The 25,691-nt window shown below is 35.6% G+C and overlaps 1 protein-coding gene across 2 annotated transcripts in view; it reads left to right on the top strand.

The window, feature by feature from the left end:
• The window catches only part of ANTXR1 (ANTXR cell adhesion molecule 1), a 303,869-nt gene that overhangs the window by 75,722 nt on the left and 202,456 nt on the right, over positions 1 to 25,691 (top strand). For both annotated transcript variants that reach the window (XM_074207912.1, XM_074207920.1), the window contains exon 9: positions 22,253 to 22,313. In XM_074207912.1, the coding sequence (XP_074064013.1) occupies positions 22,253 to 22,313 (61 nt within the window). The remainder of the gene's footprint in view (positions 1 to 22,252; positions 22,314 to 25,691) is intronic.

Here is a 25,691-nt window from a genome sequence, read left to right as displayed (position 1 = left end):
GGTGCCAATTTGAAAAATCCTCAGTTGGCAACCTAGAATCCTCATAGTGGCTGTCTAATGAAATACAGAAGAGCTCCTGACTCCACCTCTGGGTTCTATGATAGAACCATAGCCAGATTTTCCTTTTTGGAGACTGCTTAGTCTCTGGATTCTGGACTGAGTAAACACAATTCTTCCAAATGATAGCCTTTAAATAGTTGAAGGTGACTATCAGGTCTCCACTCCTTCCAGCCCTCATCATCATCCCCCAAGGTTTCTTCAGACCATACCATATTTCTTCATTGGCATATTTTCAAGTCTCCTCCTCACTCTTCTAAATAGCTTATTTTTTTCAGATAAAACTCCTTAGCCAAAAGGTATCTTGATAAAGCCAAATGCAACAGAACAATCAGCTATTTTGGTCCTGACCTGGACTCCAAAGAGTCTAATGCAATATAAAGTTATATCAGATTTTGTTTGCTAGGTTTTTTTTTTTGGCACGGTTGTATAGAAGGTAACATTCTAGACTTGGACTGAAGAAGACAACGGTTCAAATCTTGTTTCTGACACTGTATGACCATGAGCAAGTTACTTAACTTCTCTCACATTTTTATAAAATGAATCTAATAATACCTCTAGGATTCACTGGAGGCTTAAATTAGTGTGAAATCAGTACTTTAAGAATCTTAAGTGTTATGTGAATATCAATTTTGTTTTGCTTTCTAAATACTGCATGGCAATATCAGTGACTACCATGTTGTTTCATATTGTGGTCACAGTTTACCCACTTTCCTAGGTCTTTTTTTCATATGAACTGACATCTGCAAAAGAAGAGAGCAGTTACCTAATTTTCAAGAAGGGAAGCTGAGGCATAGAAAGAAGAATTGGTTATCCTGAGATCATCCAGGGGTGAAAGCAAACATTGGTATCATCATCATCAAGCATTTATATATCACTATAATGTGCCAGGCTCTCTGTTGAGCACTTAACAGATAACTTATTTGATCCTTGTAGCGACCCTGTGAGGAGGCATTGTTATCTCCATTTTACAGATGAGGAAACTGAAATAAAGGGGAAGTGACTTGCCCAGTTACAGGGAAAGCTTTATTTATCTGCTTCCACGATCTAGTAGACAATGGTAAACTTTATCATAATCTTTTAGAGAGACATCAGATAGACTAGTATCCCCTTCTATCACAATCCCAAGGGTTGCAATGAGTTTCTCTGAATCCATAACTGGTGTGATTCTGGAAAAGAACAATTTGGTGAGGCTGTATTCAATCCAGTACTGAGTTGAGTCAGTGAGTGAGAGTGGGTGTTAACTGAGGTTTGTTGTTTAATGAAACCCTGCAGGAGTATATTCACTTGGGTCAATTCACCTTTTACCTAATCCAATAGCTCTTTGACAAATTGGTTAATCAAAGTCCATTATTTCCACTGCAAAAATATTCTACCCTCAGGCCTTCAACCTCCAATTGCTCTGTTTGACTAACTAAATTGCTGGTTGACTCAGTATAAAAGAATTTATTACAGCTCAGAATTCTTTCAGGGATGCAACTATGCATTTCTTAAGCAATATCTATTCTCTTTCAGATGGGAATAGAGCAAAAGTGGACTTGTTCTGACGACTGAAAGACCAGGGAAAAACTAAAATTTTTTGTTATAACTAGTATGAAACTTCCAGGTACAGAAAGAAACCCATAACCATTTTCATTTGGGGGGATGAAACCTGAGAGATCAATAGCTTGGCTGACAAATTTTATTTGGTTTCCTACTGAGCTTAATTTGGTATTAAATCTTGTATGTAAACTTACTGGTTTAGTGACCACAAGCAAGTCATTTAAACTGAGTTTCAATTTCCTTATTTATAAAACAAAGATAATGATAATTTTTATCTTATAAATGAGAAAATGCTTTGTGAATCTAAAAGCACTTTAGAAATTTGAATTATTTATTATTTATCTGGCTCCACAAGACAGAAACCTTGTTCCCAGAGAGGAGCAGACCCTTAAAGCCACTGCCTGGTCCAAGTAGTAACGTATCCTGAATTTGTAAGGGACACGTTGCTTGTGGGGTAGAATTAGACTGAAGAAGCCTGGAGTAAAGCAGTAGGTGCCCCTTAGTGATCAGAGTACCAGGCCTGGAATCAGGAAGGTGTGAGTTCAAATTTGACCTCAGACAAGTATTAAATGGGTGACCCTGTAAAATGAGTTAGAAGAGGAAATGGCTCTACTATCTTTGCCAAGTAAACCCCAGATGGGATCACAAAGAGCTGGACATGACTGAAATGACTCAATAATAACAACAAAAGTCAAGATTACATTGGCTTCTGTTTGATACATCTGGCCAAGGGCAGGAACTGCATGGTGGGGCATGGGATACATACCTACTTTGAATGGAGCAATCTGTGACAGTATCATCTTCATTCTTGAGGAACCAGAAGCAAGAAATCAGTTTTTAAATTACTTGTTCTATGATCAGAGCAACTAACATAAGATAAATGAGATTTATGAAATTCTTGGATGATTATCAGCAGTAAGCAAAAAATTAGAACCCAATGGATCAAATAAGAAAATATGGAAGAGGTTAAGAGTTAAAAAAATAGAGTATTTTAAAAGATTTGAGCTTTTATACAGAAACATGTTTCTAATTTGACTTCCTTAGTCTGACCATGGCAGTTAGAATGTATATACTAGAGAGAGTCAAGAAATTCCAGGTTCAAATTCTTCTTCAAGTATTTACTAGCAGTGTGCCATTGGGCATGTCACTTAATATCTCTGCTTCATTTCCCACATTTGTAAAGTGGTGATAATAATCTACCTCACAGGATTCTTGTGATGGCCAAATGAGCAAACACATGCAAAGCATTTTACATAAATTCAAAGAGCTATATAAATACGAGTCATTATTAGTTATTATGAAGCCAGAGTCCCTTTGGGCTCTAGGATTTGGCATTACTTCTTCTCCCTGACTCCCAAGTTCTTTTGAATCATCTTCAGCTGTTCTCATTTCCCACCTGTTGTTAGCATTTCACATATGTGAAATGGCTGTTTGGCATCTGACATATATTATCCATAAGGTTCCTATCCAAAAGTTTTATAAGTAAATGATACAAATGCCAGGGTATCTATGGAATTAAAGGCTTGAGTCATTTTGGGGAAGAGTTCCCTATTCACTTTGCCAATTTATAAAAATAGGCAGATTGAATGGTGTTATAGAAAAGAAAAGGAAGAACATTTTATTACCTTAACCAACCATAGTTTGCTCATTCATTCCTTAATCAGTAGGCAACTACTTTTAACTTTTTTTGAAGATTTGTTTTTTTGGGGTTTTTTTGCTACCATGACATATGTTATTACTAATATTTTGATTCATACAGTACTTTTATATTTGCCTTTGAATTGGGATAATAATAATAATAAATTTATGTAGCAGTGTATTATGCTATTAGATATTATACCTTATTAGAATTTATCCTATATATTGTATATATATATTTAGTAATATACTGCTCATATAGTAGATTATATACATATTTATACTCTCCATATAGAATAAGTATATACTATATAATATACATTATCAGTGGTATATTACTTTGCTAGTATAATATAGTATGTTAAAATATATACTAATTTTATATAGTATTTATACTATATATGGGTATCACTATGTATACAGTATAATAGATTAGTATTTGATTTGTATAAGAAATAATATAGTATAATATAGACTAATATATATCATAAAATATGTAGTATATATAATTTAGTATATATTAGTATATTATATACTAATATAGCATATATAATATATTTTAAATGCTAATATATTATATCATAGTATACTGTTATATTATGAGTATATTAGTATATTAGTATAATATTCATTATTGTTATTAATATAATAAGGGATGTACTGCTTTATGTAGTACTTTATGTATTTCTTTAAAGTTTGTAAAGCATTTTTACAAATATCATCTAACTTTATTTTAAAAATAAATAGCAACTTTGGGTGATACGTGTTAATCTCAGCCCCATTTTATAGATAAGGGAATTGAAGCTAAATGATTTGCCCAAGGTCACAAAGTTAAGTGTTTGAGGTAGACCTTGATCTCAACTTTTCATGACTCCAGAGTCAGTACTTTGTCCACTATGCCATATAACTGTTTGCAATGGAAGCCTGATAGGGGGATTAATGGGTCAAAAAGTATGAATAATTTAATGACTTTTTTTCATAAAATTACAAATTGTTTTCTATTATACTTGCACCAATTTAAAGCTCCACTCCCAGTATATCAATGCATTTGTCTTACCACTGCTAGGAAGACATTGACTATTTTTGTCTTCTCTCATCTTTTCTAATTTAATGTGTGAGAAAAATCTCAGTTATTTTAATTTTCATTCCTTTCATTATTGATTATTTGAAACATTATTTCTTTTGGTTGTTTATAGTTTGCATTTCTTCTGTTGAAAACTTCATAACCTTTGTCTACTTAACTATTAGAGAAACGAGTCTTGGTCAAATATTTGTAGCGATTCTTTAAGTAATTTGGGTATTAGATTCTATAAAAAATATTTGATGCAAATATTTTCCAACATTGTTGGAAATGTTATTTTACATAATTGACTTAGCCTATTTTTAATGATGACCATCTATTATTTATTTAGTTGACACATCTCCCTTAACTAATATACCTGAAATGCAAGTCCTATAACTTTGAAAAGCTCTGAAACTTAAAAGTTCTTATTTAGATATTGTTATAAACATTTATATTTAATTCAACAATTCATTTGGAATTTATTTTTAACATCATTTTAATTAGGATTGTTTCTGTTTTTTTGATTCAGAAAAATAAGCTCAGTAAATTACAGATTTTCAAAATAATGATAATCAAAAGATCTTCAGGGTCCTAAAAAGAAAGGGAGGATTGCTGCCCAATATATATATCCTTGCAGAAGTCATAAACCCTTTTGGTCCTTGGATTAGATCATCTTTAAACTATAAATCAGAGTCTAAAAATGTCAAGTTATCCATCCAACAATTTTCAAGAGGTAGCTATAGAAGGAATTTCTATCCCCAAGTGAGAGAGGAAGAAAATAAAGTCAGAGCAATTTAAGCAACTTCTCCACATGAAGAAAGGCAGAATAAAGATGAGAACCCTCACTTCCTAATTCTTGATCTAGCCCATAATACATGGACTTTACCTTGTTTTGGAATTAACATCTTAAACTGTTAATATACTTCCCGCAGGAAGAATTCTCCTCACTATAACAAGTGCTATAGTATGATAAAAAGAGAACTTCCCTTTTTTATCTAGGTAGTAGTACTGCTGTAATATCCAAATGTGACATAATCCTCTCCTAATCCCATAACTTCAAATAGATAACTCTCAGATCTATATTTCCACCCACAGTTTCTTTCCTAAATGTCAGTACAGTTGCTGGTCCTATACCTTAGTTTCTAGTCCTGCCAATATCTCAAATTCAATGACCCAAACTGGATATAAATTTCCATTAAACCTATCCCTCTTCCCAACTTACCTATTACTGTTGATACATGGTTGATACACTTTCCTCCAAGTCATCCTGTAAACCTGAAAAATTGATTCTTCTTTCTCCCTCACATCTAAACAGTTATTAAATCCTATGAATTTTACTTTAATGAAATTTCTTATACCTGAACTCCTCTGATCATTTTAAGGGCAACTATCATAATTGAAGCCTAAACATTACCCCTTCAAAGGGTACAATATTACCCTCCTCAATTTTTGTTATAGCAATTTCTTCAGATCTCTGAAGAATGTAAGCTCATAGAAGGCAGCACTCAGAATAAGATTTATCAGAGAATAGGCATTTGATAAACACTTGACTGATTTCTTTGTCACATTTTCTCTTGTATCATATTTAGGTCTACAACTTGTTCTCTTTATGAGAATATGTTTGTTGATAGGAAAGATTATTTCATTTTTGTATTCCAAGAACCTAGCAGAGTGCCCCTTACATAGTTGGCACTTAAATGATGATTGGATAGAATTGAATTGGACTGAGTTTTAACATTGTTTCCACTAGTATTTGGCAGGAAGTTGAAAGAAAAAAAAAACTCTCTGGGATAGTTGGAAGACTCTTAAGCTTTGAAGTCATCCCTTTAAGCTGGTAAAAATATAAGGAAGAAAACATTGCATTGTTTTTTGTTATTGTGGCTTCCACAGGGAATTTGTAAAGACCACAGCTCATAAATCTAAAGCAAGTCTTCTAGAAAATATGCAGGGTGCGTTCCATAACTGCAAATGATTTCTTGGTTTGCTGGAGGCAGTGAAGCAAGAACCTGCTTGAAAAACCAGGGTGAGGAGAAAATGTGACCAAGCTACCACTCCCTCCATTTAGCTTTTCACTTAAATTCAGAATTACTGAATTACCAAATATTGCCCTGTCAGCAAATTCAGAGATTATTTAGTCCAATATTCCACAATTTGCACATTTTCAAGGATAAGAAGTAATTTGCCCTATGTCACACTAGTATTTAATGACTAAAGCATGACTTGTACCCTTGGATTCCAAATTCATGTCTGGTGCATCCTCTGAAAATTTAATAAATATGTTGCTATGATTCAGAAAGACTTTCAAACTTCCTCACAACATGCCACTAACAAGTTCCAAGGGGCTTAGAAGTCAGTGCCTTTTATATGCCAAAGTATATGAGCAAAATGGACTAATTACCATTCCCCAAATAATTACACTTAGAGCATCTGTGCTAGAACAAAAATTGAGACTCTTCTTGGTTTCTTTATTGGTAGGAAAGGTATAAGCAGAATTTGGTGTAATTTATGACTTCTATTACTATATTTTACTAGTTCACCCCTGAATGAAATGCAGGATAAGCTACATATCTCACCTGGTGTCCAATGTGCTATTGAACTTATCTTTATGTTTTAAAATTAAGTTATAGAGAATAAGCTTACATCCCAATCTTTTAATTCAGACAGGAACAATTATGTCTGGCCATCAATAAATTCATAGAATGTTAACGTTTTAAAGAATTTTAAATATTATAATGAAATTGCCATAGGACGAGAACCTCATCAAAAAAAGCTACAAAGAATTAGATGATAATGATAATGTTACCTAACTAGTTTTCCTTGATATGATGTATTATCATTGTTCAATTATTTCAGTCATGTCTGACTCCAATCATGACTCCATGACTCTTCCATGACTTCATCACTCCAAAGAAGTGGTTTGCCATTTCCTTCCCCAGCTCATTTTTAGATGAGGCAACTAAGACAACCTTAAGGTAATAGGGTTAAGTGATTTGGCCAGGGTTATATAGCTCGGACATGTCTCAGGTCATATTTAAACTCAGTTCTTCCTGATTCCATGCCCAGCGCTCTATCCACTGTACTACCTAGCTGCCCCATGATATGGCATGGCATATGATAAACTAGGGAAGTGTCAGCTAGGATGATATCTAATGCAAAGACTGCGTTCTGGGCCAGTAGCACAGTAGTTGTGAAGACCTGATGGGAAATCTGTGACATCAACCAATTAGGCTCTGGTAATGCTACCACCTGAGTTAGAACCCACTACTAATGTGAAATGACAGCTACTAAGAATCCAAGAAAAATGGATGGAATAGCAATGGATTTCAGTTGTCCCTACTTGGGGCAAGTGATACTTTTTCCATGGTTTAATGCCAGAAGAAGGCAAGTTAGATAAGAACAAAATTAGAAACACCAATTTGCTAGCTGCTGGAAATGCTTTGGGGAAGATGGTACTTATCATTAAGTCAGACCGACCACCAGTGTGCATGAAATAGACTTTATCCTCTGCTGGTACTATATCATAACAAAATTGGGAACACAACTTACTAGTAATAGGCAAGGATTTGGTACTGCTTTTCTAACAATATCTAGTACTTCAAGTTATATAACAACATCCTTGTCCATTTTCTCTGAGATCATCTCCCATTTACACTGCATAAATTTTGTATGTACATAATAGCTTTCATTTCATCTCCCTCCCTCCCTCCCTATACTGAAATCTGAGATCCTTGAGAATAGGGACAAAGCTTTTGTCTCTCTTTGTATCACCAGACCTTTATACAGTGCTTGCTTAACAATTAAATTTGATACCCAGCAATTGAAAGTAAAAGACAAAATACAAAATACAAGGAATCAGGGCAACTAGGTGGCATGATGTATAGAGCACCGGGCCTTGGAGTCAGGAAGACCTGAGTTCAAGTTAAATCTTAGACTCTAGATACTTAATTAGCTGTGTGATTGTGGACAAGTCACTTGACCCCATTGCCCACAAAAAACAAATAAAGGAATATAAGGAATCAAAGCAGTCTAAAGAACAAAATAAACAATTGAACATCCATTAAAAATGCTATATATATTTGAAAAATAAAGAAATTCAAAAGAGAACCTTCAAAGAAGTCATATGTGAGCAATTTAAAATCAGCAAATACTCAAAAGAATTGCAACACAATGAAAACTGCAAGTTGTATCTAATATTGAAGAAAAAAGCTTGTATGCTATTAACATAATGAACAGGATAATTATGTCAAGGGAGGTGATGAAAGCTCTAGCTTCTCTATAAAACTGGTAAATGGATAATCTGGATAAGATCCATTGTTATTGGTTTGAACATCTCAGAAGTACATGAATTATTAGCAAAGCATTTTATCAGCTTCCTCTCTGAGTCAGACTTGATCCTATCTCCCTTAACAGAAAGCATCACATACTTATTGCCCAAAGATAAGAATACCAACATACAAATATAGACCAATTAGGTGTTTGTATATTTTATACAAAGTTCTGTCAATTTGTTTTGATTTTAAAATAAAAGATTCTATAAAAATTTAGAACAAAAACATGTGCCAGATAAATCTCACTATTGTAACGAGTTCTCTTTATCAATTTGGTGATTATTGAACAGACCATCTAAAAGTATCATACCATTTATATAGTCCTGATCAGTTACTTTTGTATTTAATTCAGTTTCTCACTCATCACTTAGTCTTATACTTCAGATATATAAAAGAGATGCAAGCAGAGTGAGAACACTATTTTATTTCCACATGGAGAAATTGTTCTTTGTTAAAGCAGCAAGTCAAGGATAATTGATATAAAATGTGGCATCTTCCAAAGGGATAGTTTAACCTCACTGTGATTCTGCCTAGTCTTAAATCCATTATCATCACTCAAGAATGGAACTGAATATGACTCAGTTACAGAGAGAATCTAAAACATTAGTTTAATTAATGAATGTATATAGATGACATCAAGTGCACATGATTCTACTGCAAAGCATATTAAATAGCTTCATCTTGTGGAAGTTTTTGCTAATGGTGTAAAATTTTCATTTGGATTCAATATGTGTAAATTTCTGACTGAAAATTAAGAACAGAGACTAAAGACTGTGAGCTTGAATCTGAGTGTCAAATTAAATTAAAGGATGAAAACAATACTTAAAAATAACTTTGTCTTGAGATAAAATAAGCTAAACTTTATTCTATCATGGAAAATGCCTCATCTATAAAATTATATGTATTAAGGGGAGAGGGAAAGAAATTGAGGGAGGTAGAAAAATATGAACCTCAAAATCTTACAAAAATGTTGAAATGTTGAATGTTGAAAAGAAAAATTTAAAGTTTACAAAAAAGGTTATATGTATTAGGAGATTGACAGGTATACTGAAGTCAAATCTTAAGAGGAAGAGCACATTTAGAGAAATTGATATTTATGCAATAACAGTCTTGATGTTATTTTTTGCCACAGCAAATACTTTAAAATATTTTGGCTGGTTAGTACATTTTGAATGTACCTTAGTTCCAGCATAATAATAATAATAATAATAATAATAATAATAATAAATCTCCCTTTTCCTTGGTAGTAATAGACTGGCCTCAGTTTAAAAATGGATGAAAATGCTCAAAATAGATGAGGATTATATCAATAACATATAATCATCAGAACTAGGCTCACTGGCCAATCAGCCCCCAACTTTACTTATAATTGTGGGTAGTTATTTTGCCTCTTTGATTTTATAAGATGATGATTTTGAATCCTCCTCTTTTTTGACTTTTCCCCTTGTTTCCTTCCCTCTCACCCACTTCTTTCAAATTATCCCTCATAGTAGGTGTAAAATGATGGCTCTTTTGCCCAACAAAGACTCCACCAAGATTTATTTATATCATAGGAGGAGGTTTTAGATTGATTTCTATGTCTACAGCTTTAGATAGGAAAACCAAAGATAAATTTTTCACCAGGTTGACTGAAGTACCACTATCAGCTGAACAAACAACACCATATTCCCACTTGACTTATGGTATGAGGTGATGCTTACTTTCCTAAATGTAATACTCTTTATTGAGAACAAAGAAGCCTCAGAAAGTATCTTGCCATTTTAATGATTACATAGCTTATAATAACCTCCTGCGGTTAGTCCATTTTCTCCTAGATCCACCATTCCTTAATTCTTTGTCCACAGATGCATGGATTGACACACCATGAACCAGAAGAATATGCTTGATTTAAGAATGTGCATAGAATGGGGTGGCTAGGTGGCGTAGTAGGTAAAGCACTGGCCCTGAAGTCAGGAGTACCTGGGTTCAAATCCCATCTCAGACACTCAATAATTACCTAGCTGTGTGGCCCTGGGCAAGCCACTTAACCCCGTTTGCCTTGCAAAAAAAAATCTTAAAAAAAAAAAAAGAATGTGCATAGAAAAATTACCCTGGGTACCATTCCCAGTTAAACAGACCCTCTGGGAGAATGACAGAACTCACACAAATGGAGAGACAGGAAAAGGACTTATTAGTTGTATTTATGTTCTCTAGATCCACATCTCTCAAGAATACCTAGCCTGCTAAGTAAAACAGTAATAATTGTAATCACTCCTCTTAGATGCACAAAGACAGCCCAGCCCAGATTGATTAATTTCAGTGAATATTATCTTTTTCTTACAAGTTTACCTTGACTGATAATCAATCAGGGCAAGAGAAAGAAAGTGAAGGTAAATGAGAACATGTGAATTTTAAAAAGAGGCAATGTGACTTTTCCTCTGATTTTCCAAGGACAGTGTCCCTGACTACTTGGTCTAACTTTTGTTAACTGCCCTTGTTTATATACTATTGGTCTCTCCCATTCTTTTTTTTTTTTTGTCCTTTTTAAAAAAAATTATTTATTTAAGGCAATGGGGTTAAGCGACTTGCCCAAGGTCACACAGCTAGGCAATTATTGAGTGACTGAGGCTGGATTTGAACTCAGGTCCTCCTGATTCCAGGGAACATGCTCTTTTCCCATTCTTTAAGTTGTTCTTGAAAAGAAGAAAGAAATGCACTTTCCCGGCCAAGGGCAGTCCTTAACAAATTTATGAAACTTTAGAGTGAAAGTTAAAATCTCACATAAGTCAATGCCCTCTTGTCTTGTATATCTAGGGCCCAGTCTTTCCCTTTCTGTCCCATTACATTCTTACTTGAGTCATCTATACATCCTGAACTTTGCCTAAAGCACTTGGGATCTCTTCAGCAAAGAGATCTGTGCTGGCCTCATATTTTCCATTTCATCTTACTTAGGTAGAAATAGCATGGTTATAGTAGATTTGGAGTGAGAGTCAATCTTCAGATCTTAGTTTTGCTACTTACTATTTCTGTGAAAATGTCTCTGGGTCTCACTTTCCAGTGCTAAGTACTGGGGATATAAATATTTTAAAAAACAAACAGTCCCTGCCCTCAAGGAATGTATAATCTAATTGGAGAAGACAACACAGTAAAGTGAAAAGCAGGGGAAGTAGGGAAAAGTACCAGAGAAGGTGCTCAAGGCAGGACCATGGTGGAAAAGGCAGAAAAGTCTCAAAGTAGTACATCTAAGTGAGAAATGAGGGATCTTTTGGGCCTGGGTCCCTCATTAAAGGGAGTTTTGGAGTTCATCATGGTTCCACCCTCTGATCAGAGGGATTTAAAGTGAATTCAATAGTTGATGAAATCTTGCAGAATAAAAATTTCCCAACAATGAGTTTCCTCACTCTGGTGTTCAGAGAAGTTCCAAAGTAGTACAACTGGGTAAGAAATGAAAAGTTCTGATTCGATAACCTTTAAAGGTTTCATCTAGATCTAAATTCTCAATTGGGATCTTTCAATCTTTGGAGCACTGTTTCTAAACCTCTCCTTATTATCATATTCTAATCTGTATCAGCCATATTTAAAAGGCAGCAGTGTTATAAACACTTAACTTGATTCTAAACCCTGATGCTGTTATACTTAGCACTATAATCTTAAGAAAGTTGCTTAACCTTTCTGAGCCCCTTTTTATCTAATCAATAAATCTTAAAACCAATGGAAATATCTGTATTACCTACTTCACAAGGTTTGGGAGAAGACTGCTTTAGAAATGTTAATTTTTTTCACAAATGTGAGTTAATAAGATATCTCAACACTTTATTAGAGCCTAAGCTTCTTGGAGCAGGGATTTTGTCTTAATTTTCATCTTTATGTTTTTCATTGTTCATCATCTAATAGAGGAACTTCACAGGAAGAGTGTTTAATAAATCTTGGATTCAACTATTTTAAGTGTAGTCAAACAGTGGCTGAATGGCCTCTTGTTATATCTTAAAGATTATTCCTTAAATTGGATAATATTCTGGACTTCATCCTGTAGATTGTATGAACTTTGCAAAATTCCTTTTTATTTACTATTCCATTTAATAATAATCTTAGTATTTAACCTTTTAACAGGTAAGTAAATTGAGGTATAGTGAATTTAAAGGGTTTTCCTAAGCCTTATGGCTACCAGTTCTCTGAACTTTCTACTACTCTTCCTGACTGGTGATGTGAATGTCATTTTTTCTTTGGGTCCATTTGGATGCTTTGTTCTTTCCTAGAACCCTTAACTTCCTCTCACCTCTCTGAGCACCTCCTCATTCCTTATCAAATTCTGTTCCTTATTAAATTCTTCTTCTGTCACTCAATTGCACTCTCTTTCAGTCTTAATCTTTGTTCTTTCCCTTCCTTCAGCCATCTGTATTCCTTGATTTGCCAGCCACTCTTTCCCCTCCTCCTACCCTTCCTACGACTCAGGAAGAACCATCACTGTTACAGTTCAGGCTTCTAAAGAACTGGGTGCTCCCCACAAATAGAATTACTTTTTTCTCTCCACCTTCTGAAATCAGGTATTTCAAGTCAATGGAATTATAGTCCCAGCCAAGTCCTGCTCAGACCCCTAATAGATACATTTTTTACTGTATTTTATTGTAATATTTTCTTCCAGCTGTTTTAGTTTAAGATTGGAAAGACAGTCTTTTTGCTGGAGTGAATCATAGTACTTGGCTGACATTTTTTGGCTCTTCATACACTTTTTAAATTTATCAGCAAATGCAGACACTTTCTGAGAGCGTAATCCAGCTTGTGTTTATTCCGACAAACCCTGTTACTGTCTTCGTGGTCAAATATTCATTGCAGTACAAATTCCATAGTAAGGTGTTTACAGTTTGGAACAAAGAAATGAGTTTGAGGTCAGTAAACTGCATGGGTGAGAATTTAGGGTTTTTTGTGTGTTTTGTTTTATTTCTGCTTTTTTTTTAAAAAAAGTATATGCAGTTTGGCTATTTGAACATTTATTGTGGAGGTGAAACGAACACAAGGGGATTTCAAGTGCCCAGGGAGTTTCCATTTACATTTTTTCAGCTATTCTCAAAATACTGTTATTTATAAAAATCTTCCATTCATTTAAACTCTGTTATTTGAAAAGAGACATGTAATTGTTATCATTATCTCTTTTAGTTCTAAGCCCCATCATTCTATAAGAATCAGAAAGAACCTTAAAATGAAATATGCGATTGTTACTAGAGCCAACTAGGTGACACAGTAGTTAGAGCACCAGCCCTGAGGTCAGGAGGACCTGGGTTCAATTCCAGCCTCAGACACTTAATAATTGCCTAGCTGTGTGACCTTAACTTAACCCCATTGCCTTACCAAAATAAAAAAATAAAAAAAGTTTTTAGACTAATGAAGGAGAAATCTAAGTTGAATTGCTAGAGAATCCAAAATTTGAAGGACTTCCATGTCAGTACAATTGCAGTCATGGATAAGCAGGATCTGGGTTCTAGAGCGCTAGTTTCAAAGTCCTGCCACCAGCTTTTCACTACTTTCTGAATGCTTTTTCTGTCTTGTCATTTTGTCTGATCCCTTGGTTTCAGGTCCCTAGTATTGTTTCTAGAATCTTTCTTGGGAGAAAGTCTTGTGTGCAATCATTCCAATCCCCATTGCTACTTTCCTTTTCTTTTAAATATCACAATTTATTTTTTAAATTTTAAATTTTTAAATTTCAGTTCTAAATTTCCTCCTCTTCCCATTGCCTCCCCAACCAGTGAAAAATCAGGAAATACAACACTTATTAAACATATGAAGTCATACAAAATGTATTTCTGCACTTAGTCATGTTCTTAAGAATGAAAAAGAGAAAGAGAAAAAATATGTTTCAATCTATATATTCAAGTTAATTAGTTTTCTCTCTGTAGGTGGATAGCATTTTTCATTGTGAATCCTTTTAAATTATTGTGACTTATCATATTGATGAGTTAGTTAAGAAGTACTTCAGAGTTGGCTGTCTTTACAATGTTGCTATTTATGTATACATTTGCTGTCTTGGCACTGTTCACATTGTTTTGTAGCAGTTCTTTTAAGTATTCCCAAGTTTTTCCAGAATCAGCCCCTTCATTTCTTATAGCACAACAGTATTCCATCCCATTCAAATACCATAACATGTTCAGTCATTCCTCAGTTGATAGATATCTCTTCAATTTTGAATTCTTTGCCTTCACAAAAAGAGCTGCCCTAAATATTTTTGAATATATAAGTCCTTTTCCTACTTTCCTCCAATACTTAAGATAGCACAATAGATTCCTGTAATTATTTAAAAAGATCTCTAATCAAATCAATGCCTAAATAGGAATCCACTCTATAAAATCTATGAAAAGCAGCCATCTAAATTCTGCTTTAAGGGAAACTTAATACTTTATTGAACAACCTATTTCACTTGCAGAAAACTCTAATTGTTAGACAGCATTTTGGCACACCAAGTCTAAGCATTTCTTCTGATCCTTCTGTTTCTAGTCTTTAGACCTGAGCAAAAACAAGTATAATACTTGTAAACACTAAATACAAATACTTGTAAATATTTTACTTGAGAACAGCTATGTCTTTTACATCTACTGAGAATCCTCTAGCCTCATATAAACCGTTATTGTTCTCTACAATCCAAGACAGCAAAGCCTTTGTATTATACCTACTTCTTGCCTGGACAAGCCCTCATGGGAGGTATGAGATTTTTGCCCAGGTATTGCAATTTGAACACCTTCAAATTGAAATCATCATCAGAGGAACATAGATTTTGAGTTGGAAGAGAAATTAAAGATCCTATAACCCAATCTTTCTCATTTTACAAATAGGGAAACTGATAACCAGAGAAATTCTATGATCTGCCCAAAGTCATGAAGATAGGAAGTGAAAAAGTGGTTCAAACTCAAGTCTTCTAAATCCAAATCCAGTTTTCTTTCACCATACTATTTTACTTGACCTTGGGCAAGTCACTTAACCCCGTTTGCCTCAGTTTGCCCCCTCTATCAAATGAACTGGAGAAGGAAATGGCAACCCCCTCCAATTTCTTTGTCAAGAAACTCCCTAATAGGGTTACAAAAAATCACACGTGTCAGAAAAATGACTGAATAACATTTTGACCTTTATAAGTCCCCCTAGCAGAGGAGTGAGACTGGATTCATCCTCAGAGCTATAGATCAGAAACAGAATAAATTTCCCAAATTCCAATCATTTGTTCCTGATCGTTAAAAAGACATTTTTTTTGGAGGATCTACTCAGTTTTTATTTCAAAAAATGGTTCCTCAAAGACTACTCTCTTAAATTCTTTAATCATTTACGAAATCAACCTTACCCTGAGTTCTCACTTAGTAGCATCATTTAATTAGTCCTGCCACTGATTATGGAAGAGAGTCTTCTACTGGAGGACTTCAAGATTTGAGTATTAATATCTGACCAACCATTGACAACTCTGGTCAGGTAGAAACTATCAGTATATGGCTTCAGGCTTTTAGATTTAGGGTTCTACCATCAGAAATTCCAGAGAATAAGTCAAGGTTTAGTTTATTTTGAGCTGGAGGAGAAGAATAATCTTTTATTTTTTTGAGCAGACTAGGCATTTATTCATATAACAGCTTTATGCATAGGCAAAGAAACTATTCAGAACAGTATCAAGCTGAGTTGTAGGGTAGAAAATCACTAAAGCCTGACTAATAAAAGAGGTTGGGGTTGTTGTAGTTTTTTTAAATTCATACTTAACTGTGTTGTTTCTTATTACCCTGAAATATTTCTCCCAAAAATGTCTTGAGTGTAAAATTTTTTTTCTTTTTTTTAATTTATTTTTTTAATCTCATTTTGTACAAATTTTTTTTTTACATTAATAAAATATTCTTGTTTACAAGTAAACAAAATACCCCTCCTCCCCCATGAATATAGATAGACTTGCTTGGGCGAAAAAATGTAAAGGGGAGAGAAAAAAATTAAAATTAAAAAAAAAGTAATAGTAATAATTGTAGGTATGACCAGGTGGCGCAATGGATGAAGCACCAGCCCTGGAGCCACAAGCACCCGAGCCCATATCCAGCCTCATAAACCCAACAATCACCCAGCCGTGTGACATGCAAGCCACCCAATCCCAACTGCCCTGCAAAAACCAAAAAAAAAGACCCAAAATAAAATAAAATAATAATAATAGTAGGGGTGGCTGGGTGGCAGACAGAGCATTGGCCCTTGAGCCAGGAACACCTGGGTCCAAATCCAGCCCCTGACACCCAAAGATCACCCCACTATGTGGCCCCAGGCAGGCCATCCAGCCCCACTTGCCCTGCACCCTCCCCCAAATAATAACAAAAAATGTGCTTGAGTCTTTGTTCCAACACCAACAACTCTGTCATGGGTGGATCTCATTCTTTATGGTAAGTCCATCACAAAAGTTACTTCCATATTTTTCCAATGTTGCCATTGCTGATCGCAACTCCCTCCTTTCGTATTTCTCCACTACCATGTACTATATTTTCTTTCTCCTTTCACTCTGACTCTGCTGTAGGGTCGCTGAGTGGTGCAGCAGACAGAGACCTGGTCCTGGGGCCAAGAAGCCCTGAGCCCCCATACCACCCTTTAGGCCCAGAATCCACCTGGCCCCACGGTCCTGGGCAGGACTTCCAATCCCAGCCCCTTGCAAGAAGTAAGAAAGAAAATGTATTATATCTGACCACTCTCCCCCCATGGTCCATCCTCTCCTCCTTTATTCACATCCCCACCCCTTCCCCCTGCTCCCCACTCCTTCTTACTCCAGATGCCTATACCCCATTGAGTATATATGCTGTTTCCTCTCCTAGCCATCTCTGATGAGAGCAAAGGTTCCCTCATTCCCCCTTGCCTCCCTCCTTCCATATCATTGCAATAGCTCATTGTAATAAAAAAAAATCTTATGTGGAATATCTTGGACTATTCCCCCTCCCCTTTTTCTTTCTCCCATTCCATTTCCCTTTTTTCCTATTGACTATATTTTTACACCATATTTTATCTTCGAATTCAGCTTTCTCCTGTGCTTCAACTATAAAAGCTCTCTCTACTTGCTCTATTAACTGAGAAGGTTCATATATATGAGTATTATCAATGTCATTTTTCTATGCAGGAATACATGCAGTTCATCCTCATTAAGTCCCTCATATTTTCCCCCTCTCCTCCAATCTCCATGCTTCACCTGAGTCCTGTATCTGAAGATCAAACCTTCCGTTCTGCTCTGGCCATTCCAAAAGGAACCTTTGAAATTCTGCTGGTTCATTGAAAGTCCATCTTTTTCCCTGGAAGAGAACATTTAGCCTTGCTGGGTAGTTCATTCTTGGCTGCATTCTAAGCTCTTTTGCCTTCTGGTATATTGTATTCCAAGCCCTATGAGCTTCCAATGTAGTTGCTGCTAAGTCCTGTGTGATCCTGACTGCAGTTCCATGGTATTTGAATTGTGTCCTTCTGGCTGCTCTTAATATTTCCTCTTTGACTTGGGAGTTCTGGAACTTGGCTATAATATTCCTAGGGGTTGGTTTCTTGGGATTTCTTTCTCGGGTGGATCAGTGGATTCTCTCCATTTCTATTTTGCCCTCTGCTTCTAGAATATCAGGGCAATTTTCCTGTAGTAATTCTTTGAAAATGATGTCAAGGCTTTTTTCCTGGTCATGACTTTCAGGTATTCCAATAATTTTTAAATTATCTTTTCTAAATCTATTTTCCATATCAGTTGTTTTTTCAATGAGATATTTCACATTTTCTTCTAATTTTTCATTTTTTTTGGTTTTGAAGTATAGATTCCTGATTTCTGGTAAATTCATCAATCTCCCTGAATTCTATTCTTTGTCTGAAGGATTTGCTCTCCTCAGAGAGTTTTCTTAATCTCTTTTTCCATCTGGCTAATTTTGCTTTTTAAAGCATTCTTCTCCTCAATAACTTTTTGAACTGTTTTATCCATTTGACCTAAGCTGGTTTTTAGCATGCTATTTTCTTCAGCATTTTTTTGGATTTCCTTGACTAAGCTGCTGACTTCATTTTCATGTTTTTCCTGCATCTCTCTCCTTTCTTTTCCCAGTTTTTCTTCCAACTCCCTCATTTGATTTTCAAAGTCTTTTTTGAGCTCTGTCATAGCCTGATCCCAATTTCTGTTTTTCTTGGATTCTTTAGATGCAGGAGCTTGTGCTTCCTCATCTTCAGACTGAGTATTTTGGTCCTTCTTGGGCTCATTTGCAAAATATTTCTCAATAGTCTTCTTTTTGTTTCTCTGCTTGCTCATTTTCCCAGCCTGGGCCTGGTTTGCGGTGTTTCTTGAGCTTTTGGGACACTCCCACAAGGGTCTCAGTGTGTGAGGCTCTGTCCTCCCTCCTGGTCTGTGAATGACCATAAGCACCTCCCTCTGCCATGGGGCTGAGGCGGAGGGGGCCCTGCTGTTCTATGGGGGGGGGGCCTAGACTGTGATCAGGATCTGAATGTGGTCAGAGCCCCAAAGTCCTGTTCCAGGGGCAGAGGACAGAGCTTGCAGTTTCTCTTCACTTCCCCCGCCCTCAGCTCAATGGGCTCATGCCCTGGGGGCTCCTCCTTACTGGGTCTGCCTGCTTCTGTTTCCTGGATCAGGGCTGGGGAAAGATCATGCTGCTTGCTGTGTGCCCTGAGGGCTGGGCTCCATGTGCTCACTCTGGCAGAGGTCTCCCGCTGTTCCCCCACTTTGTGCCTGGTGCTCCTTGGGGTGCAGCTCTGGAGACTCCCCTGCTGCTGTGAGCTGAGGCTCCCAGCGCCCTGGGGCTGTCTCCAGGAGGTTGAAGTTCTTTGACTCTGGCGGGCCACCCCTCTGGCAGGTCGCCTCTCCGATCCCGGGGAGCAGAGCCTTTCTGCTCTTTTCCAGGTTACCTTGAGTAGGAGAACTGCCTCACTGGGTCCCTTTGTGGGTTCTGTCTCTGGAAAGTTTAGTTAGAGTCCTTAGCTCATGAGTTTTATCACAGAGCCCCTAAGACTGGATCCCTTCTTGTCGGCCATCTTGGCTCTGCCCCAAATTAGTATAATCTTTTCTTAAGGAATTTGGATATTATGCCATTTGGCATATATATGTTAAGTACTGATAATATTTCATTGTACATTTTAACAAACAAAATGTAGCTTCCCTGCTTATCTCTTTTGCTTTGTAAGAGATCATGATTATTACCCCTGCTTTTTTTAAACCTCAGCTGAAACATAATAGATTCTGCTCCAGCCTCTTTCATCCTTTATCCATATATGATTGTGATGGAATAATATTTCATTATAAGACATGATTAATAGAATGGTTTCAGAAAAATGTTAAATTTTATATAAACTGATGCAAAGTAAAATGAAGAGAACCAGGAGAACATTGTGTAGGGTACAGTAATAGCAATAATGTATGATGATAAATATCCAACACTGGGAAGAAGCTCTTATTAATACCATTTTCGAGATGAGACAACTAAAGCAGAGAAAAATTAAGAGACTTGCCCAGGGTGATAAAGTTTAACTAATAAATATTTGAGACAGATTTTAATTCAGGTCTTCCTGACTTCTAAGTTCTAAGTTCAACACTGAGCTGTCATTTTTCCCCTTCCAATTGATCAAATGCATTTATCTTTCTAGGTTGCTTTTTTTGGTTAGTTTTTCTGAGTTTTCTGAGTCTATATGGCTCTTGTATTTTCTTTCTTTTTTTTAATTTTTTATTTTTTATGGCTCTTGTATTTTCATCAGGAATTCTTAAAAGTCTTATTCTTTTAAAGGTTTATTTTTTTCCTCTGTAATATCATGTTTTGGGGTGGCTAGGTGGCACAGTGGACAGAGCACTGGTCCTGGAGTCAGGAGTACCTGAGTTCAAATCTGGCCTCAGACACTTAGTAGTTGCCTAGCTGTGTGGCCTTGGGCAGGCCACTTAACCCCATTGCCTTGCAAAAACCTAAAAAAAAATTGTCTTATGAAATATCATATTTTTAAGGTATTATCCATTATTGCAAACTTTTTTCTTTTGCCTTTTGGTACATCATATTTAAATGCTTCCTTTCTTTTACTGTAAAATGCAGAATGGTCTTGAGTGATCCTGATGATATAGCTCCTTTGTTGTTTTTTTTTCCAATCTATATGATTTCTTCACGGTACTGGGAATTTTCTTCTTTTAAATCATGTTTCCAACCTTTGTTTCTGGATAAGGCCATGATCTGCTCTTGATCATATTTTTGGTTGGTCAGATTTAGGACCTGTCTTTCATGCAGCCTGGATTTCATCTGGTGGCTATGTTCTAGATATGGTGAATAGAGACCAGGCCAAGAACTGAGACTAGGTTCCACCTTTTTCTTACTTTTGGATAGGATTCAGTAGCCCTATGTTCAAATCTTGTTCTTCATGTTCATTATGTTACCTTGGTCAAATCATTTTAATTCCCTGGATCTCAGTTTCCTCATTTGTAAAATGGGAGAAGTTAAATTACATGAAAAGTCTCTTTGAAGCCTATAAAGTCTCTTTCAACTCTGCATCTAGGATTCTGGCTGCCTTGTATACATATTGGCCTCTGCGTTGTGATCTTTCTCCTTATTGTGAAGTTGTCTAATGAAAATTACCTTTGTCTTTTGGTATGACCCTGGAGAAGGAATGATAAACCACTCCATATCTTCACCAAGAAAACCCCTAATAGGATCTCAAAGAATCAGACATGATAAAAATTCCTGAACAATTTGACTCTCATGGACTCCAATAGGATATTTGAGATTGTACTAGCTTTTGGAGCTCCTGAAGGGTCCCATGAATCTATTGTGGCCTTGTAAGGTCCAAAGCATAAATCAGAGGATTGCACTAACCTCAGGCATGATAGAGACCTGTTGTGGTGAACAGCTTCTTCTGCTATTGTTGCTCTATGTTGGTAATGGACAACCTCTTTTCTTCAAACCTGAGATAGACAGGTCTCACTATTTTCCCTTACCCTTGATATAACCTCTGAACAGAATGCTGACAGATTTCTATCTCTTTTTATATAGTTCTGAACTAGGTGAAGTTGCTACTCAGTGTTTCTATTTAGTTTTATTGGATCATTGCTTCAACTGATGCTTATTTTCATCTTTACTGGAGTTTATAATATTTGTTGTTTTTTGGTTGCTATTTTTTCATCAAGGCAAGCAACTTGACTGAAACTTCATCAGTTTTACTGGCAGTCATAATGCAAATATTATCATCACCTTCATTTCATACATGAATAAACTATTGCTCAGAAAGCTTCAGTGACTTGCTAAGAGGCACAGAGTTATTCAGTGTGGGAACAAATATTTTAGCCCAGGTTTCTTGACTCCAAGTGGACTAGCTTCTGTTTTATCATATTACATCTTAGTACTAACATCCTCTGTGAGGAAGACCATAATTTCCTTAGCATTAAGTGATTTTTCTCTCCTTGGAAGGACTGTGTTTTACTTACATATCCTTGGCACCTAGCATGCTCTATTCATATAGTAAGTATCTAAGCCCTCAGAAAAAGAATTGTTGACTTTGAATAATAATAGAAATACTCTCTACTTGAATTTTATGTCAGTTTAGTCCTTCGTAATGCTTCTTACAGTTTTTCTTTTGGTAGATGAGAATTCTATTTGGTTCCATTGGTCTTAATGCTATCCATTGACTTCTCATAGACATGTTATTCCATTTCTTTCCTTAGATTTTGAAGAAGTCATGCATTGAAATTTTAGCTGCTGAGCCCTCAAGCATATGTGCAGGAGGTAAGTTGAAAACAAACTGCTATCTAACCTTATGCATTTCTCCGTGTCCTTAATTCCAAGTTAAAATTAGTGGGGTTTTTTTTGGAGAAGTATATGGGTGAGTATATAAATAAACATGAATAAAAAAGAAACCAGTTATGTTCTTAATATTATTTATAAAATTTAGATCTAAAAAGGACTTTATCTTCCAGACTTTATCTTTATAGTCCAGCAGAAGAATCTGGGGAAATAATTTGCCTGAGAAGTCCTACTGATAGAAAACAATAGAACTAAAATCTAATGTTCTTTGTATTCCCTGCCAAAGTAACTGCTATCATTGCTATTGGTTTTTCCCCTAGGACTTATAGTTCAATTGTTTTCAGTTGTGTCTGACTCTTCATTACACCATATTTTAGCAAAGCTGTCCAAGTGGTTTGCCATTTCCTTCTCTAACTCACTGTACAGATGAGGAAACTGAAGCAAACAGGGTTAAGTGACTTTCTCAAGGTCACACTGGAAGTCTGGCACTCTATCCACTATGCCATCAAGCTAGTCCCCCATAATGACTATTATACCATATACACATTCCTACATATGTGTGAACACATGCAAATATGTATGCAACCAACAAGAAAAGACCTGCCTAAAGGTTTTCCTTGATAGGATATTGAATTTGATAACTACATATTTATGATTCAATGTAATCTTTAAATTCATTGGCCAAGATAAGTTTAAATCCTTATTAGGATAAAAATTAATATTCAAACTGTTTAAGAATATTGTAGGACTTAGCAATGAGAAGTAACTTCAAAAAAAAATATAATGCCCACATCACAAGAGAACTATCTAAAAATGTCAATATGAACATGTGCCCAAAATACCAGTGGTTAACAAATTAAACTGGGAGGAAAGTATATCAAGGAGAATGACCAGGGATGGTTTATCACTTGAGTCCCCATTTACTTGATAAAATTATAGAGTGTCTGTCTTTAAGTGATCTATTTACAATTTGTAAATGTGTTAGATTTTGAAAGTCCTCATGTTCACGAAAGGATCAGAAAACAATTGGGTTGCACATTTAACAGTGAGTAGGTCCAGTGAGCCTGGAAAAACAAAGAAATTTCCCAAGACATTGTATCCCTTACAGATCAATTATGGAATATCAAAAAGGACATCAGAGACCCCAAAGCACTGTAAGTTTGAGTTGTATATCTATGCCTATTTCTCATAACATGTTAAATCTCTGTTCTTGCCCACTCTTCTCAATTATTTTATGTATACTCATGGAAGAATGTATCTTAAATTTATCTAAGAGGAGGAATGTTTTATTTTAAATCTTTTTTACTATACTATTCTAGGAAATCCCTTTATTTTAGGTCAGTTGTCCCTTATAGGTGACAACTGAAAAATAAATCATCAGGGACTCATATACTATGATTTTGAAAATGCAGATTCATAGAATACCTAGACTAGAACCTTGGATAGACATTATTTATGGGATGGACCCAAAAGCATGAGTAAAGGAAGGAAGGTAGATAAGGACTAGAATGACTGGGATGCCATGTTTAAATAAAGGGAATACTTTAAGCAATAAATCCCAACTTTTCCTTGAACTTTAGCCCAGGCATGTGCATACAGTAGATACTGAATGAATACCATATTGAATAAATGAATGAGTGACAAATTCATAGAATCATAGACTTACAGCTGGAGAGGATTTTAGAGGCCATTTAATCCAACCCCCTCATCCTACAGTGAGGAAATGGAAGCTTAGAGAGTGATTTGCTCAAGTTTTCAGTAAAAAATGTGAATGAATTTCAAAGTCCTCCATAAAACCTATTATACATTTCCTAATGTTAATAATTAGTCAATCAATGAACATTTGTTAAATGACTACCCTATACCAGATAATTCATGGGGATACAAAAAAGAGGCAAAGATAGTTTCTGACCTCAAAGAGTCCCCAGTCAAATGAAATTGCAGATTATTTTCTCATTTAATACAGTAAACCTTAGTTGAGAGTTCCTCAGTCAACATTTTGTATGCCTTATTCAGCTTACCAACCTCAATGTCATAAATTAATAGTAGTGAACCCATTAAGGTACTATTGCACATTTATAATTAAAAATTCATCTATTTGAAAAAATTAAAATTTGTTTTAATTTTAATTTGTGGAATGAAGCATTTCTATAATAGCATAATATAAAATATGATTGTCCATGAAACTCAAACCTATTATGTACAATTTGCTATTTATTTTATTTATTTTTAAAAGATTTTATTTATTTGGAGTTTTACAATTTTTCCCCTATTTTTACTCCCCTCCGCCCACCCCCCACAGAAGGCAATTTGCCAGTCTTTACATTGTTTCCATTGATCCAAATTGAATGTGGGTACTTTCCTCCCAGTTTAATTTGTTAACCATTGGTATTTTGGGCACTGGTCATATTGACATTTTTAGATAGCTCTCTTGTGATATGGGCATTATTTTTTTTTGAAGTTACTTCTCATTGCCAAGTCCTACAGTATTCTTAGATAGATGGAATATTGACAAGTTTTTTCTTTTTCCCTAACATTGTTTCCATTGATCCAAATTGAATGTGATGAGAGAGAAATCACATCCTTAAGGAAGAAACATAAAGTAAAAGAGATAGCAAGGTCAGACAATAAGATATCAGTTTTTTTTCCCTTTGGTCTTTATTCAAACTCCACAGTTCTTTCTCCAGATACAGATGGTATTCTCCATCACAGACAGCCTCAAATTGTTGCTGATTGTTGCACTGATGGAATGAGCAAGTCCATCAAGGTTATCATCACCCCCATGTTGCTGTTAGGGTGTACAATGATTTTTCTGGTTCTGCTCATCTCACTCAGCATCAGCTCATGCAAATCCCTCCAGGCTTCCCTGAGTTCCCATCCCTCCTGCTTTCTAATAGGACAATAGTCTTCCATTACATACATATACAATAGTTTGCTAAGCTATTCCCTAATTGAAGGACATTTACTTGATTTCTAGTTCTTTGCTACCACAAACAGGGTTGCTATGAATATTTTTGTACAAGTGATGTTTTTACCCTTTTTCATCATCTCTTCAGGGTATAGGCTCAGTAGTGGTATTGATGGATCAAAGGTATGCACATTTTTGTTGCCCTTTGGGTGTAGTTCCAGACTGCTCTCCAGAAAGGTTGGATGAGTTCACAGCTCCACCAACAATGTATTAGTGGCCCAAATTTCCCACAACCCTTCCAACAGTGATCATTATCCTTTCTGGTCATATTGGCCAGTCTGAGAGGTGTGAGGTGATATCTCAGAGATGCATTTCTCTAATAAGTAATTATTTAGAGCAATTTTTCTTATGACTATGGATTACTTTGAACTCCTCATCTGTAAATTGTCTTT

The sequence above is a fragment of the Macrotis lagotis genome, chromosome 1 (genome assembly GCF_037893015.1).
Source record: "Macrotis lagotis isolate mMagLag1 chromosome 1, bilby.v1.9.chrom.fasta, whole genome shotgun sequence".
Lineage (NCBI taxonomy): Eukaryota > Metazoa > Chordata > Mammalia > Peramelemorphia > Peramelidae > Macrotis > Macrotis lagotis.
This window is presented reverse-complemented; position numbering and strand designations above follow the sequence as displayed.